The 19,234-nt window shown below is 39.2% G+C and overlaps 1 protein-coding gene across 3 annotated transcripts in view; it reads left to right on the top strand.

Moving 5' to 3' along the window:
* LOC126483569 (vacuolar protein sorting-associated protein 4) overlaps positions 1 to 19,234 on the top strand; it is a 167,231-nt gene that overhangs the window by 88,871 nt on the left and 59,126 nt on the right. For all 3 annotated transcript variants that reach the window (XM_050106631.1, XM_050106630.1, XM_050106632.1), the window contains exon 6: positions 7,052 to 7,319. In XM_050106631.1, the coding sequence (XP_049962588.1) occupies positions 7,052 to 7,319 (268 nt within the window). The remainder of the gene's footprint in view (positions 1 to 7,051; positions 7,320 to 19,234) is intronic.

Genomic DNA, 19,234 nt, shown 5'->3' with positions numbered 1-19,234 from the left:
AGCATATTCTGCTTTTTTGGAAATCTACTTCCACCTCACTTTCATCTTCTAATTCATACAGAGCACATTTTAAAACACCTGGGATAAAATGGTTCTCCTTTTTCTCTGTCATATTTTCTTTCAACGTGGAAAGAGCCTTGGCTCCTTCAACACCTGTATAAACTCAACTTCTACCTGGAGATCGGCTAGTGGAAAGTTGTGGCTCGGTTGTGGATAAAAAGAACAACAGCTTCTGCCAGTGGGGTTTCAAAAAAGAATTTTACTGTCACTGGAATGTTTCCCTGTCTAATCCTTCAAAAAGTGCAAGAACTCTTCAAAGTGCTGATGGTAATGCTTATCATTTAGTGTTACCATAACCTAATAATTTCCTTTACTCAACCTCAGCAAAGCAGGGGAAATCCTTCAGTGATTATATTCATACAGTATGTGTGTGAAGATGATAAAAAATTTTGTGAACAAACATTCCTATATCAATAGGTAAAGAATTTGCACCAGTCTTAATTGTGCTGTGCACTATATGTTCTGCATATCCAACCCCAAGGATTCTTTACCATTTTAAATTTGTGAAAAATATTTCTTGTTCCTTTATGTGCTATCCCACCAAAATTACTATTGGTACAATCACTACAGAACACAATTATTGTGCTATCTAGGTTGTTTTTTGCAAGGCCATAAGACAGGTAATTGGTAACAATATTTGCTAATTCCCCGGGACGTTCATAAAGTTCCAAAATTTGGACACAGACACCCTGTAATAGTAAAAAGTTCCTAATCACACAGGAAAAATCTTTTTCTCCCTGTGATTGGAAGCATCTGTATAACTGACTTCCTGCAACTGTTTTTGTAACATTTCACAAGACTGAGAGGCAAATACAATCACAACAATGGCTTCAGTCTTTGTGCAACTTCAAGAGAAATTCTGTTCAAACCAATTTCTTAATACTTTCGAAGTACAGTCATTTGAGTGAAAACTATGATTTTCTTCAACGACATGATAAGCCCAGGCTCCTTCAATTGCAGCCAAGTGCAGTTTGCATTCTGTTGCGGAATTTTCCTGGAAAAATGAAGTTACACTTCTGGATGACACAGCAGCAATATCCACCTTTTAATGTTTACTTGCACTTGGATGTTGCTCAGTGTCGCTCTTCCCTCAAAGGTACATGCAAAACTCGGTGTTACAAATGATGCAGTGAACTGCAGAATTGGAAAGTGTTTTCTTTATGATTGTGTTCATATGATAGAAGATAAATTATAAGTAAAAAAGGATTAATATTTCATGATTTATCATAATTATTACAAGTTAATTTAAAACTCTCCATAAATTACAAGTCTTATGCCATAGGCTAAGATACTTTTTTTTCAGTGCAGCAGTGAACACACATTTTCGTTTTGGCATCTTGAATCTCTAACGGAACTGCCAAAACAATGCACATCACACTCAGACTGTCACTGAGAGAATGGAATCGAATTATCAAAGTGAAGTGTGGGAAACAAAACAATGTCGACAGTGTGGTCATTTAGATGATTTGTTACTCGTAATAAATTTTGTCCATCAATAACATAACTTTCATTCTTAGCAGTTATGAGCATAAAGATTTAAAATTACATAGTATAACATAGAAAATAAAAAAATGAAGCCACTTTCTAATAAAATGGGATAGAGAAGTGACCTGACGAAATCAGTTGGGACACTGGGAGAGCAAGTTGAAAAAAGCTACTGTCCCATTCAAAATGGGACATCTGGTCACTTAAACTTACACAGCATAGTACAGTTTAACCGCTTTGGGGAAACTTTAGCCCATGTATTTTATGTATGCGAGAGCCTGCCAGTAAATTTGGTCCTCCAGTTGCTGTCACTATCAAGAAATTAGGACAACAATATAGGAATGTTGTTATTACTTACTCCAAGTCAGGAAAACTAACGAAAGCGGTTCAGGCAAAAGTTTTGGAGACTACATTAAAACCATTGTTGCTAACAACAAATTCCTTCTAGTGGTGGATCGTGGGGTGGCCAAGCAGATTTCTCATTGTGTTATGATGCATAAAAGACTAAGATGCTCCTGAATTGCTACAAGGTTGAGAATTATTGTAAGAATAAAATGCAATTAAAATACACTCAGTTGTGCAGCATCAGTTTACTGCTCCTGATGCATGTTATTCATCAAAACTGACAGAGGAAAGGCCTTCATTTATAAGCTTGAATGAAGTATACTTTCCACTGAGGCATATTTTGGAAAAGTGTTCTTGCTCAAAAAATAGTGGAATAAAATGTGCATAGTGTGAACAATATAATTAATTTCTAGAATTTCAGAAGCTTTACTCTTTAATAAATCACCAAATTATGCAAATTAACTGAAGGGAATATATAAATTGAACTATTTAAACTTTATAGTTCAAAGTGTGGGACCGATGGCCTTTGTAGTCTGGTCCCTTCAACCCCCAGAAACCAACCAACCAGTTCAGAGTGTAACATTGGAGGGGGGGGGGGGGGGAGGAGTAGGGGGGAATACAATAACAGCAAGAATTGAACCAGAGCTGGCAAATTGCCAGTCGGTGCACTTGTCATGTCCATTGTACTCACTAACTTGGCCATTGTTGCTCAGAAATCCGCCCACAATCTACTCGAAAATCTTTATAGTGTTTTTTTTACCTTTTCATGTGGTCCCCTCAGGCAAGATAGTCTAGGAACTTAAAAGGGCCATCTACGTACTTCTACTCACACATTTTGTGCCATATTGGCCTTGCGCCATCCAGTTTTGGTCATAATAAAAAAAGTCTCAGTGTTATTTATGTGCGTGATTCACTTGTAAATGAGCTCTCCTTTTTAATTAGCCTCCCAAGGAATAAAAATTTCTGCAGCTGTAGTGGTCATATGGTAATGTTCTGATTGTGTATACATTTTTAAAAAGTGAACAAACATAAACTAAGTGATGCAAGTATTAAATTAGAGTTCAAATCCAATAAAAACAGAAATGGCAGAGAGAAACAGGCAACAGCTTTCCTCTTAAACCATATACTTGACAGTCATGTTTGTGAGCTGCTGCTACTGCAGCAAAATTTGGCCTATATGTTCATCGCTCTTCCTCTGCCTGGGATGTCTCTAGCTAAACATGTTATCATTTGGAGAGCCATCAATATTATTATGTTGTCGTATGTCAGCCAGTGTGCAATGCATGTTCTGTTTTTTGTATTAACACTACTGTCAGAAAGCTACCAGCAGTTATAAATCACAAACCAGAAGTCTGCACTGAGGACACACATTACCCAGTCACAGAGCAGACACTGCAGCAGTAGGCATGTCTTTGATGTATTCTTTGACACAGAACCAGTTTCTGCATAAGTATTCCAGAGTTCTATCAGTGAAACATGCTCTACAGTACCTGCCTTATTTGGGAATGAAATCCCCTTCAACCTTCTAGATACAGCTTTCAGAGGTTTGCCTAAATCACTTACTTAAGGTAAATGCATGGAGAGCTTCTTTGAAAATACTGCAGTTTATTTTCTTCCTGTCAGAATTTGTACTCCATCTCTAAAACCATTGTCATCACAAGGCTATTAAAGATTGCTCATCCTTTCTTCTTAACTTCTTATTCCATCAGTGCATCTGTGAGAATTTTCTGCTTAATCCTTGAATGCTTCCATATTATCATTGTTGTTCCAGTGTCAACCTGGGTATCTGTGTTCATGTTTCCCTGCTTGATCTGTAACTGAATGAATTTCTTATCTTAGTCAGGCTTTAGCGATGATGCATTAAGGTAGACAGGGTAGTTCATGAAGAACCATTTGATAAAGTTGATTTCCAGCTACATCATGCGTGATGGTTTTGCATTGTGTTGTTAAAGCAGGTCTTATTTCTCCCAATATTACTTGAATAAAGGAAAGAAAGACCAAGAGAACTGAGCATGTAAACAGTATGTATATTCGTTTGCTAAACTACTGAAATATTATGTATTTCATGTAAAATTTGTTTTCATGAATATTGAGAGCTCTGCAGTTCACATGATAGACATGTGGCAGTCTTTTCTCATGACAGACAGTGTAGGTTGTGGCTCAGTGAATGAGTACCATACTATAAATCCAAAGATCTGGATTTTAATCCCCAGTCAGTAGCAATAATTTTGTTGTTGTTTTGGTCTTCAGTCCTGAGACTGGTTTGATGCAGCTCTCCATGCTACTCTATCCTGTGCAAGCTTTTTCATCTCCCAGTACCTACTGCAACCTACATCCTTCTGAATCTGCTTAGTGTATTCATCTCTTGGTCTCCCTCTACGATTTTTACCCTCCACGCTGCCCTCCAATACTAAATTGGTGATCCCTTGATGCCTCAGAACATGTCCTACCAACCGATCCCTTCTTCTGGTCAAGTTGTGCCACTTATCTTCTAAGATAAGTCATAAGGTCAGTATTGCCTCACGTGTTCCAGTGTTTCTACGGAATCCAAACTGATCTTCCCCGAGGTTGGCTTCTACTAGTTTTTCCATTCGTCTGTAAAGAATTCGTGTTAGTATTTTGCAGCTGTGACTTATTAAGCTGATAGTTCGGTAATTTTCACATCTGTCAACACCTGCTTTCTTTGGGATTGGAATTATTATATTCTTCTTGAAGTCTGAGGGTATTTCGCCTGTTTCATACATCTTGCTCACCAGATGGTAGAGTTTTGTCAGGACTGGCTCTCCCACGGCCGTCAGTAGTTCCAATGGAATGTTGTCTACTCCGGGAGCCTTGTTTCGACTCAGGTCTTTCAGTGCTCTGTCAAACTCTTCACGCAGTATCATATCTCCCATTTCATCTTCATCTACATCCTCTTCCATTTCCATAATATTGTCCTCAAGTACATCGCCCTTGTATAGACCCTCTATATACTCCTTCCACCTTTTTGCTTTCCCTTCTTTGCTTAGAACTGGGTTTCCATCTGAGCTCTTAATATTCATACAAGTCGTTCTCTTATCTCCAAAGGTCTCTTTAATTTTCCTATAGGCGGTATCTATCTTACCCCTAGTGAGATAGGCCTCTACATCCTTACATTTGACCTCTAGCCATCCCTGCTTAGCCATTTTGCACTTCCTGTCGATCTCATTTTTGAGATGTTTGTATTCCATTTTGCCTGTTTCACTTACTGCATTTTTATATTTTCTCCTTTCATCAAGTAAATTCAATATTTCTTCTGTTACCCAAGGATTTCTACTAGCCCTCGTCTTTTTACCTACTTGATCCTCTGCTGCCTTCACTACTTCATCCCTCAAAGCTACCCATTCTTCTTCTACTGTATTTATTTCCCCCATCCCTGTCAATTGCTCCCTTATGATCTCCCTGAATCTCTGTACAACCTCTGGTTCTTTTAGTTTATCCAGGTCCCATCTCCTTAAATTCCCACCTTTTTGCAGTTTCTTCAGTTTTAATCTACAGGTCATAACCAATAGATTGTGGTCAGAGTCCACATCTGCCCCTGGAAATGTCTTACAATTTAAAACCTGGTTCCTAAATCTCTGTCTTACCATTATATAATCTATCTGATACCTTTTAGTATCTCCCGGGTTCTTCCATGTATACAACCTTCTTTCATGATTCTTAAACCAAGTGTTAGTTATGATTATGTTGTGCTCTGTGCAAAATTCGACCAGGCGGCTTCCTCTTTCATTTCTGTCCCCCAATCCATATTCACCTACTATGTTTCCTTCTCTCCCATTTCCTACACTCAAATTCCAGTCACCCATGACTATTAAATTTTCGTCTCCCTTCACAATCTGAATAATTTCTTTTATTTCATCATAAATTTCTTCAATTTCTTCGTCATCTGCAGAGCTAGTTGGCATATAAACTTGTACTACTGTAGTAGGTGTGGGCTTCGTATCTATCTTGGCCACAATAATGCGTTCACTATGCTGTTTGTAGTAGCTTACACGCATTCCTATTTTCCTATTCATTATTAAACCTACTCCTGCATTACCCCTATTTGATTTTGTGTTTATAACCCTGTAGTCACCTGACCAGAAGTCTTGTTCCTCCTTCCACCGAACTTCACTAATTCCCACTATATCTAACTTCAACCTATCCGTTTCCCTTTTTAAATTTTCTAACCTACCTGCCCGATTAAGGGATCTGACATTCCACGCTCCGATCCGTAGAACGCCAGTTTTCTTTTTCCTGATAACGACATCCTCTTGAGTAGTCCCCGCCCGGAGATCCGAATGGGGGACTATTTTACCTCCGGAATATTTTACCCAAGAGGACGCCATCATCATGTAATCATACAGTAGAGCTGCATGCCCTCGGGAAAAATTACGGCTGTAGTTTCCCCTTGCTTTCAGCCGTTCGCAGTACCAGCACAGCGAGGCCGTTTTGGTTATTGTTACAAGGCCAGATCAGTCAATCATCCAGACTGTTGCCCTTGCAACTACTGAAAAGGCTGCTGCCCCTCTTCAGGAACCACACGTTTGTCTGGCCTCTCAACAGATACCCCTCCGTTGTGGTTGCACCTACGGTACGGCTATCTGTATCGCTGAGGCACGCAAGCCTCCCCACCAACGGCAAGGTCCATGGTTCATGGGGGATGGAGCAATAATTTTAGTGTATGCAAAAAATGCTGAGTTGCTCACTGATTCAGACTCCACTCTAAACTGTAGTTTCCCATCTAACAAGCTGAGTCAGTCAGTTCAATAGTTGGAAGAAAAGACCACATCATCTCGAAAAGGACCATGTCTTGTAAAGCACTGGGGTGTTCAAACCAGCTTCTGGTTTGAGGACAACTTTACTTTCAATGTGCATTTGGATTAGTTGTCTGTTAGTAACTTATCTCTATCACCACTATTATTTCATGAATAATTTTCGCAAATCCTACTTCGCTGTCCTGGGATGTTCTGTACAACAAGTGACTGGCAATTTTTAAGTTGTATTTGTAGTATAACACCTAATTGTCTTCATTATTACTCAGAAGCTACAGAATTGTAACTGTATGATGATTACATGTAATAAAATTTATTCATACTTATCAACAACAGTTCAGTCATTATTATATTCTGTTATTCATTTTGAATGTATGTATTTCTTCCAGCCACCAGGTACTGGTAAATCATATTTAGCTAAAGCTGTAGCAACTGAAGCTGACAATTCAACATTTTTCTCCGTTTCTTCTTCCGACCTGGTGTCTAAGTGGCTGGGAGAATCTGAAAGATTGGTGAAGAATCTGTTTGAGCTAGCTAGACAACGCAAACCAAGTATAATATTTATTGATGAAGTGGATTCATTGTGCTCATCACGTTCTGACAATGAATCAGAATCAGCAAGGCGCATAAAAACAGAATTCCTCGTTCAGATGCAAGGTAAGTCAGCAATATTTGTACATAGTTGCTGAATAAGAAAATTACAAGGCCTGCTTCAGATCAGTTAGGCTATACGACATATTAAATAAATGTAAGGAGGTACAGGGGTGGGTGGCAGCTATAGGACTTTTATAGAACTGAATGACTTATTGCCAGAATGGTAACACATATTATCACCGCCACAAGTGTTTTAACTACAGAAGTAAGGCATCACATAATCTGTAAATACTTTTTTTTTTTAATAGAAGGGTCTGAAAAGTGAAACTATGTGCTATATATACAGATGATTCACACATTGCCTAATTGTAGCTCTATGAACCTTTGATCTTCTACCAGAAAAAGGAGGGGGGAAATAACTGGAGTCACCTATCGCACATGTTTTCCGCCGTTGGTTTACTGCAGAGTACCGAAGCGACATGAGGGCAACAAATGAAATGGGCTATTGACATCACTATAAAAAAATCAAATACTGAAGTTTTCCATAAGTCACTGAAAGATGGTGCAGGGCACTGTTGTCACCATATAGAATCAAAGTGAGAAGTTGTAAATGAGTTGTGCAGGCCTCTTGTGGGTCATTCCTTGGCAGTTCAACCATAAAAGAAAGATTTTATCACTCAACATCTCAGAATTGAATGAAATGGGGCTCCCTCGGAGCTAAGTAAACGATAGCAAATTTAGTATTTTCTCTCTCCTTTTCCATTTTTATGCTACTTGAGTGATCGGTAGGCTTGTCATTTTGAGCATTGCGACAGCAAAAAAATGACACCTGCTTACGTTTTGAAAATAACTTTTTCGTTTATTAATCACCCAAACAATGTGAAACTTGGAGATTGCACACTGTAGTCTAAGGGTTGTGGGAAAAAATATCTCAAACCTATAAATAAAACCATTGAGACAGGGAATATATCCAGGGTGAAGCAAAATTTGCACACTCGGGCTTCACAACGCAACTCCTCACAGGCTGACGATAAAAAAAATGTCTCACAAGATTTCGTCCAGCGAGTACATCGAGCAGAAAAAGGACATTAAAGAGTGGCAATCTGGCAACACTGTAACCACATGTATAGTAACTCTGTCTGTCGGCATATATTAGTTGTGCTGTACAGTTGGTGCAGTGAACAGAGTTTTGTGTTAGCATGCAGGAGGTCAAGGTTTCGAACCTACGTTAAGGCGCTTTTTTTTAATTTAATTTAATTTTTTTCTAATTTCATTCCGACATTTCCTGTTGTAATATACACTGTTTCTTAGCTCACATGTATCCTAAATTTGTGATATTTTGTACCACTGAACATAACAAATACATGGTTGGACAAGTAAGAAATAGACAATTGAAACAAATAACCTGTCGTAAGACTTGTGTGAACGTGGTGGTCATACAACAGGACCTCCACGCCTGAGCCATTTCCCTGGAAATGGTCTGTCCAAATACTGTCGCATATTAATTCCAGAGTGTGGAGGTGCACCATCGTGTTGGAACCATATCCTCTGCCGAACATGTAGTGTAACATCTTCCAGTGCATTAGATAGATAATTTGAGACGAATACATGATACCTTCGTGCAGTCAACCAGTCAGGCAACATGTAGGGGCCCAAACACCTATCGCCCCAATATTCTGGCCCAGATGTTGATACCAAATCGAACTTGATATCCACGGTCGCGGGTGTCATGCAGGTCAACCTCACACAATGGTGGGCATTGTGCATATTGAAGACACTCTCGTGAGCTAATGCTGGTTCATCCAACCATATTATGGTGTTCACAAAGTCATCGTTGGCTTCCTGTTGTTGTTGGAACCATTCACAGAATTGCATCCGCTGATGACGATCTGCTGGATGCAGGTTTTGCATGAAAGCAAAATGATAGGGGTGCAGCCCATGCTCGTGCAGCACGTTAATGACCGGGCATTGCAAGACATGCAGCTGCCTTGCTATGCTACATGTACTTTGCTGAGGTTCTTGGTGTATAACCTCCAGAAAAGCTTCCTCAGTAGCTGGAGTATGGCGAGTCAGTGGATGACCTCTTTCACACAATGGTGTAAGGAGAGAACGTGACACCCGAAGGCACAGCTCCAGAAGACAAAACATACTTTTATCTGGATGGCGTCGACAGGGATATCTAGCAGCATATTCATGAGTGGCAACACCAGTCCGGTTATCAGATGCACGAACGACCAGAAGCATATCCACATATTCATTGTTTGTGTATGCCATACGTCTGCCACACTGGTTTCGAAGTTTACGATGAGAAAATTCGATATGTGTACACATGCACACTGCAATCTGTCATGGGCACATTACTTCGCTCGCAACTAGTCCTTGTCTGGTGGACAGCACATACAGTATAAACACACCGTCAGTCCTGTGCGTTGTTCCATCTAACAGCATTACCCCTCTGACAGGTATTGTTGTGTATGGTTCATCCTGACACCGCTAATTGTGAAATTTTAAGTTTCGAATTACACTGTTTCCCTAATGGTAACAGACATGGTTTCCCTAATGGTAACAGGCATGATGTTTCCACAATCCCATTGATAGAGTAATAATATGAGAAATGGACTAAACAGCATGCGGTTACCAGATTCATTGTTGAAAGGCATAATTAGTGGGATCATGGTGATAACATATACAAATAGTAACACAGTGTGGACATTATTTGCAAAGCATGTTGCTAGTCCCGCTGGTAATGTAAGGCCCAACGAAATGTGATGTACCTGAACAAGGTAAGAATAATAGTTGCTGCTAATCTATCGAACCACTGGAGGAGGGTATAAGGAAAACAGGTTTCGCATCTAGTAGATGAAGTGGTGTGAATAAATTCACGCCCACAACATGGAAAGAGCTTCTTTCAAAGCTGGCTAATCTTCCATTTCTACGATTGCATTATGTAAGTACAAATGTTTTGTAGAGGACCCACTGCAATCGCTGTTGATGATTAAGATGCCAGATACCATACCACCTGGACTACATTTACCAAATAAAAAACGTATGCCTCGACTCAGGATTGAACCATCGTCATCCTGCATGCTAATCCAAAATTCTATCCAGTGCACCAACTGTAATGCACAACTAAAATGTGCTGTCAGAGGTAGTTACCATACATGTGGTTACAGTGTTGCCAGATTGCCACTCTCTAACATCTTTTTTCTGCCGGATGTACTCGCCAGACAAAATTTTACGAGTGATTTTTTTATCGCTGGCGTGTGAGGCATCGCGCTGCGAAGCCCAAGTGCATGAATTTTGCTTCACCCTGAAATTTTAAGTTATTAAACTTATAAAAGAAACTGACATGATTTAAGAGAAGCTCAAATTAATTCAATTTTTTAACAGTAGGTGAAATTTGTGACATTGACATAATTTTCTGTATAGGACACATACACTGAGAAATACAACAGGGCACAGCAGTTAATAGCAAATTCTCATCTTTGTTTCTTGGCGATCTATGTTGCTGCAGTAGATGTAAAATATTTTGCAAGTATCTGCTTCACCAGAATTTGTTGCAGCTTGCCGAGTTCTTGACAGTGTAGCTAATGATTTGGTAGTGGCAAGAGAAATTTCAAGAAATTAGAGTTGACCCATGGTTTTCTTTCAGAATTACTTATTTATTCCGTAATACAGTTACAGCTTATCGTCAGAAGTATCATCATATGAACTATCAAGTGAAATTTGTGACTGGATTGAGGACTTCTTGGTAGAGAGGACACAGCATGTTATCGTGGATGGAGAGGCCTTGTCAGATGTAGAAATAACTTTTAGGTGTGCCCCAGGGAAGTGTGTTGGGACCCTTGGTGTTATGTTGCATATCAGTAACCTTGCAGACAATATTAATAGTAACCTCAGGCTTTTTGCAGATGCTGTAGTTATCTATGATGAAGTACTGTCTGAAAGAAGCTGCGTAAATATTCAGTAAGATCTTGATAAGATTTCAAAGAGGTGTGAAGACTGGCAACTTGTTTAAATGTTTAGAAATGTAAAATTGTGCACTTCACGATACCAAAAGTGTAGTATCCGATGACTATAATGTCAATGGGTCACGTTTAGAATTGGCCAACTCGTACAAATACGTGAGTGTAAAACTTTATAGTGATATAAAATGAAACAATCACATAGGTTCAGTTGTGGGTGAAGCAGGTGGTAGACTTCAGTTTATTTGTAAAATACTGGGGAAGTGGAATTAGTCTGAAACAGGGATTGCTTACAAATCACTTGTGCTACTGGTTCTAAAATATCGCTCAAATGTGTGGAATCTGTACTGAATAGGACCAACAGGGGATATTACATATACAGAGAAGGGCAGCACGAATGGTCACAGGTTTGACCAATGGTAGAGTAATACAGAGATACTGAAGGAACTGAACTGGAAGACTCTTGAAGATAGACGTAAACTATCCTGAGAAAGTCTCTCAATGAAGTTTCAAGAACTGGCTTTAAATGATGACTCTAGGAATATACTACAACCCCTGTGTATCTCTCACATGGGGATAATGAGGGTAAGATCAGAATAATTATTGCATGCACAGAGGCATTCAAGCAGTCATTCTTCCCTCACTCTTTATGTGAATTGAATGGGAAGAAACCCTAATAACTGGTACAATGGGACATACCCTTTGCCATGCCCCTAATGGAGATTTGCGGAGTACAGGTGTAGATGTAGAGTGCAGACAGAAAATTTATGGATTACAATCCGAAACATACAGACTGATATCATGAAATCACATATTAATTCATTCTTCTCACATTGCAACATAAAGTTTTATATGACTTTTAGCTTTTAGTATTGAAATTCATATAATCAGTTCAATAACAATGCTTTTTATAAAGTTGCTTATATCATTAAGATTATTAGTTAGGAAAAGTTCCTGATGTATGTGTTCTTTCGATAAATGCAAACAGAAAGCTACTTTCACTTCTTGTGAAAGGTATTCTGGAATTACAAAATGAGAATTGTTTGTTTTATGTTATGCAATTAGTAACATTTGAATCTGAGCATAGATGTAATGAAATTAATGATAGTATAATAAATTTAGCTTTAAAATGATCAGATAAATTCAATAAGAATGTTACAAAATTCATACGAGCCTGTAAATATGTCAGCCTGATGCCTGAGGTCAAGAAATGTCATACCGATATTGGTATGTTTCAGCTGCTCTGAAAATTTGTAATTTCTTGCACTTCATATTTTACAATGTTAAACAAGAGGAGTTCAAGAGGGATGGGAACTGGGTAAATATCCTCTTATTTTGATCAGTGGAATGCAAGCAAAGGTTATGAAGGATACATAAATTGTATAGTAATAATTGGTCTGAAACACAGCATTGGAGGATAAATGAACCCTACTTCCATTTCTGGATGTATTTGCATTTAAAATTTGAACACTTTCGGTGTATATTGGCAGCTGAAATCAATCATATTCATTCACATTGCTTTTTCCCTGCCTCCAACATCTTTTATACATAGTAAATGTTTACAGCGCAAATCACTTCGACAAAAAACTTATTACTAATTGAATTACTCTACGTTTCAGTTTGTTTCCTCTTTTCAGACTTGGTTCTGTTAAGAAACCTTTTTCTTTAAAACGATTTTGTACTTCCTGCTGAACATTCAGAAAGTTCAATAGTATTTTGAATGTTTTGTCGGGACTAGCTCAATGGCATGGGGATAATTAGCAACGAGAGTTTTTTTCTTCTTTGTATCTTGGCATTAATTGTTCTTTATGTTGTCAACGAGCAAATCCATATCTCATCAAGATATATAGCTTGTAAATTCTCCAAGCTGTGGTGCTTTCGGATAATGATGAAACTAAATGCAGCAGAATATGATGGTACTATGCAATTTAGACATCATTCAGAATATTCCAGTCATTCCAAAATGAGAGGATGGGATCCTTTGATTTTCAGAGGAGTGTATGTGCTGTTTCCAGAAAAGAGTCACTGTTATTAATTACATTTACTGTATGTGGTGCAGCTTAAAAAAATTAAGTTAACTTGAGATTTCCGTAAATAATGTCAGTTGAGCCTATTTAGTTTATCAGTTAAATGACTTAAAATTCAAAAGCATATGATTCAGGGTACTTGGAATTTCAGATTTTTATAAGGAAAGAATTAAAAATTACTCCTCCTCCTCCTCCTCCTCCTTCTTCTTCTTCTTCTTCTTCTTCTTTTACCCCCTGTACAAAGACCAGTGATGCAGGTCTCTTTGCTATCCTGTCCCATGCAAGCCTCTCCATTGCCAGATAACTAATGCTACCTTCATTCTTCTGACCTGGGTTCTGTATTCATCTCTTGATCTCCATCTATGATTTTTTTAGTTCCCACACTTCCCTCCAATACTAAATTAATGATTCCTTAATGTCTCAGAATGTGTCATACCAAATGATCCTTTCTTTTGTTCACGTTGTGCTGCAAATGACTTGTCTCCCCAATTCCAGTCAGTACCTCCTCATTAGTTACCCAGCTAATCTTCAACATTCTTCTGTAGCACCATATTTCGAAACCTTGTATTCTCTTTTTGTCTAAACTGTTTATTGTTCATGTTTCTCTTCCATACATGGCTACAATCCAAATAAATCATCATCAAGACTGATTATGCCTTTCAGCGTTCAGTCTGGAGCATAGTCCCTCTTATAAAATTCCTCCATGATCCCCTATTCAGTGCGAGTATTGGTGCCTCTTCTGATGTTAAGCCTATTACTTCAAAATCATTCTTAACCGAATCCAGGTACCTTCTCCTTGGTCTGCCCCGACTCCTCCTACCTTCTACTGCTGAACCCATGAGTCTCTTGGGTAACCTTGCTTCTCCCATGTGTGTAACATGACCCCACCATCTAAGCCTGTTCGCCCTGACTGCTACATCTGTAGAGTTCATTCCCAGTTTTTCTTTGATTTCCTCATTCTGGACGCCCTCCTGCCATTGTTCCCCTCTACTAGTACCTGCAATCATCCTAGCTACTTTCATATTCGTAACCTCAACCTTGTTGATAAGGTAACCTGAATCCACCCAGCTTTCGCTCCCATACAACAAAGTTGGTCGAAAGGTTGAACGGTGCACAGATAACTTAGTCGTGGTACTGACTTCCTTCTTGCAGAAGAGAGTAGATCGTAGCTGAGCGCTCACTGCATTAGCTTTGCTACACCTCGCTTCCAGTTCTTTCACTATGTTGCCATCCTGTGAGAATATGCATCCTAAGTACTTGAAACCGTCCACCTGTTCTAACTTTGTTCCTCCTATTTGGCACTCAATCCGTTTATATTTCTTTCCCACTGACATTACTTTCGTTTTGGAGATGCTAATCTTCATACCATAGTCCTTACATTTCTGATCTAGCTCTGAAATATTACTTTGCAAACTTTCAATCGAATCGCCATCACAACTAAGTCATCCGCATATGCAAGACTGCTTATTTAGTGTTCACATGTCTTAATCTCACCCCGCCAGTCTATTGTTTTCAACAGGTTGCAGCCTTGTCTTACCCCTGAAACTACTCTGAACCATGAACTCAATTTACCGTCAACTCTAACTGCTGCCTGACTATCCATGTAAAGACCTTTAATTGCTTGCAAAAGTTTGCCTCCTATTCCATAATCTCGTAGAACAGACAATAACTTCCTCCTAGGAACCCGGTCATATGCCTTTTCTAGATCTATAAAGCATAGATACAATTCCCTGTTCCACTCATAACACTTCTCCATTATTTGCTGCAAGCTAAAGATCTGGTCCTGACAACCTCTTAACAGGCCTAAACCCACACTGATTTTCATCCAATTTGTCCTCAACTAATACTCGCACTTTCCTTTCAACAATACCTGAGAAGATTTTACCCACAAAGCTGATTAAAGGGATACCTCTGTAGTTGTTACAATCTTTTCTGTTTTCATGTTTAAAGATTGGTTTGATTACTGCTTTCGTCCAGTCTGATGGAACCTGTCCCGAATCCCACGCCATTTCATTTATCCTGTGTAGCCATTTGAGACCTGACATTCCACTGTATTTGATGAGTTCCAACTTAATTTCATCCACCCCAGCCGCTTTATTGCACTGCAATATATTGACCATTTTCTCCACTTCCTGAAATGTGATCCTATTTCCATCATCATTCCTATCCCATTGTACATCGAATTCTGAAACATTACTGATCGTATTTTCACCTACATTGAGCAATTCTTCAAAATATTCCCTCCATCTGCCCAAGGAATCCACAGGATTCTCCAGCAGTTTTCCTGACCTGTCCAAAATACTTGTCACTTCCTTCTTACCTCCCTTTCGAAGGATGCTAATTACACTCCAGAATGGTTTTCCAGCAGCTTGACCCATAGTCTCCAACCTGTTTCCAAAGTCTTCCCAAGATTTTTTCTTGGATGCTGCAATTATTTGTTTGGCTTTGTTTCTTTCTTCAACATAACTTTCTCTGTCTACCTGAGTTCTAGTATGTAGCCATTTTTGATATGCCTTCTTTTTCCTTTTACAGGCTGCCTTGACTGTGTCATTCCACCAAGCTGTTTGCTTCATCCTACCTTTACGCACTACTGTTCCAAGACATTCTTTAGCCACTTCTAGTACTGTGTCCCTGTACCTTGTCCATTCCTTTTCCAATGACTGTAATTGACTACATTCAACTAACTGGTACCTTTCTGAGATCACTCTTATGTACTTGTGCCTGATTTCCTTATCCTGAAGTTTCTCCACTCTTATCCTCCTACATACGGACCTGACCACCTGCACTTTCGGCCTCACAGTACCAATTTCACTGCAGATTAAATAATGATCAGTGTCATCAAAGAATCCCCTGAATACATGTGTGTCCCTCACAGTCTTCCTGAATTCCTGATCTGTTATTATATAGTCAATGACAGATCTGGTTCCCCTGCCTTCCCAAGTATACCAGTGAATGTTCTTATGTTTAAAAAAGGAGTTTGTGATTACTAAGCCCATGTTGTTGTTGTTGTTGTTGTTGTTGTGGTCTTCAGTCCTGAGACTGGTTTGATGCAGCTCTCCATGCTACTCTATCCTGTGCAAGCTTCTTCATCTCCCAGTACCTACTACAACCTACATCCTTCTGAATCTGCTTAGTGTATTCATCTCTTGGTCTCCCTCTATGATTTTTACCCTCCACGCTGCCCTCCAATACTAAATTGGTCATCCCTTGATGCCTCAGAACATGTCCTACCAAACGATCCCTTCTTCTGGTCAAGTTGTGCCACAAACTTCTCTTCTCCCCAATCCTATTCAATACTTCCTCATTAGTTATGTGATCTACCCATCTAATCTTCAGCATTCTTCTGTAGCACCACATTTCGAAAGCTTCTATTCTCTTCTTGTCCAAACTATTTATCGTCCATGTTTCAATTCCATACATGGCTACACTCCATACAAATACTTTCAGAAATGACTTCCTGACACTTAAATCTACATTCTATGTTAACAAATTTCTCTTCTTCAGAAACGCTTTCCTTGCCATTGCCAGTCTACATTTTATATCCTCTCTACTTCGACCATCATCAGTTATTTTGCTCCCCAAATAGCAAAACTCCTTTACTACTTTAAGTGTCTCATTTCCTAATCTAATTCCCTCAGCATCACCCGACTTAATTCGACTACATTCCATTATCCTCTTTTCGCTTTTGTTGATGTTCATCTTATATCCTCCTTTCAAGACGCTATCCATTCCGTTCAACTGCTCTTCCAAGTCCTTTGCTGTCTCTGACAGAATTACAATGTCATCGGCGAACCTCAAAGTTTTTATTTCTTCTCCATGGATTTTAATACCTACTCCGAATTTTTCTTTTGTTTCCTTTACTGCTTGCTCAATATACAGATTGAATAACATCGGGAAGAGGCTACAACACTGTCTTACTCCCTTCCCAACAACTGCTTCCCTTTCATGTCCATCGACTCTTATAACTGCCATCTGCTTTCTGTACAAATTGTAAATAGCCTTTCGCTCCCTGTATTTTACCCCTGCCACCTTCAGAATTTGAAAGAGAGTATTCCAGTCAACATTGTCAAAAGCTTTCTCTAAGTCTACAAATGCTAGAAACGTAGGTTTGCCTTTCCTTAATCTTTCTTCTAAGATAAGTCGTAAGGCCTCACGTGTTCCAGTGTTTATATGGAATCCAAACGTATCTTCCCCGAGGTTAGCTTCTACTAGTTTTTCCATTCATCTGTAAAGAATTCGTGTTAGTATTTTGCAGCTGTGACTTATTAAACTGATAGTTCGGTAATTTTCACATCTGTCAACACCTGCTTTCTTTGGGATTGGAATTGTTATATTCTTCTTGAAGTCTGAGGGTATTTCGCCTGTTTCATACATCTTGCTCACCAGATGGTAGAGTTTTGTCAGGACTGGCTCTCCCAAGGCCGTCAGTAGTTCCAATGGAATGTTGTCTACTCCGGGAGCCTTGTTTCGACTCAGGTCTTTCAGTGCTCTGTCAAACTCTTCACGCAGTATCATATCTCCCATTTCATCTTCATCTACATCCTCTTCCATTTCCATAATATTGTCCTCAAGTACATCGCCCTTGTATAGACCCTCTATATACTCCTTCCACCTTTCTGCTTTCCCTTCTTTGCTTGGAACTGGGTTTCCATCTGAGCTCTTGATATTCATACAAGTCTTTCTCTTATCTCCAAAGGTCTCTTTAATTTGCCTGTAGGCAGTATCTATCTTACCCCCTAGTGAGATAAGCCTCTACATCATTAAATTTGTCCTCTAGCCATCCCTGCTTAGCCATTTTGCACTTCCTGTCGATCTCATTTTTGAGACGTTTGTATTCCTTTTTGCCTGTTTCACTTACTGCATTTTTATATTTTCTCCTTTCATCAATTAAATTCAATATTTCTTCTGTTACCCAAGGATTTCTACTGGCCCTCGTCTTTTTACCTACTTGATCCTCTGCTGCCTTCACTACTTCATCCCTCAAAGCTACCCATTCTTCTTCTACTGTATTTCTCTCCCCCATTCCTGTAAATTGTTCCCTTATGCTCTCCCTGAAACTCTGTACAACCTCTGGTTCTTTCAGTTTATCCAGGTCCCATCTCCTTAAATTCCCACCTTTTTCCAGTTTCTTCAGTTTTAATCTACAGGTCATAACCAATAGATTGTGGTCGGAGTCCACATCTGCCCCTGAAAATGTCTTACAATTTAAAACCTGGTTCCTAAATCTCTGTCTTACCATTATATAATCTATCTGATACCTTTTAGTATCTCCAGGGTTCTTCCATGTATACAACCTTCTTTCATGATTCTTAAACCAAGTGTTAGCTATGATTAAGTTATGCTCTGTGCAAAATTCTCCCAGACGGCTTCCTCTTTCATTTCTCTCCCCCAATCCATATTCACCCACTACGTTTACTTCTCTCCCTTTTCCTACTCTCGAATTCCAGTCACCCATGACTATTAAATTTTCGTCACCCTTCACTATCTGAATAACTTCTTTTATCTCATCATACATTTCTTCAATTTCTTCGTCATCTGCAGAGCTAGTTGGCATATAAACTTGTACTACTGTAGTAGGTGTGGGCTTCGTATCTATCTTGGCCACAATAATGCGTTCACTATGCTGTTTATAGTAGCTTACCCGCATTCCTATTTTCCTATTCATTATTAAACCTACTCCTGCATTACCCCTATTTGATTTTGTGTTTATAACCCTGTAGTCACCTGACCAGAAGTCTTGTTCCTCCTGCCACCGAACTTCACTAATTCCCACTGTACCTAACTTTAACCTATCCATTTCCCTTTTTACATTTTCTAACCTACCTGCCCGATTAAGTGATCTGACATTCCACGCTCCGATCCGTAGAACGCCAGTCTTCTTTCTCCTGATAACGACATCCTCTTGAGTAGTCCCCGCCCGGAGATCCGAATGGGGGACTATTTTACCTCCGGAATATTTTACCCAAGAGGACGCCATCATCATTTA

This window comes from Schistocerca serialis, chromosome 1, assembly GCF_023864345.2.
Source record: "Schistocerca serialis cubense isolate TAMUIC-IGC-003099 chromosome 1, iqSchSeri2.2, whole genome shotgun sequence".
Lineage (NCBI taxonomy): Eukaryota > Metazoa > Arthropoda > Insecta > Orthoptera > Acrididae > Schistocerca > Schistocerca serialis.
This window is presented reverse-complemented; position numbering and strand designations above follow the sequence as displayed.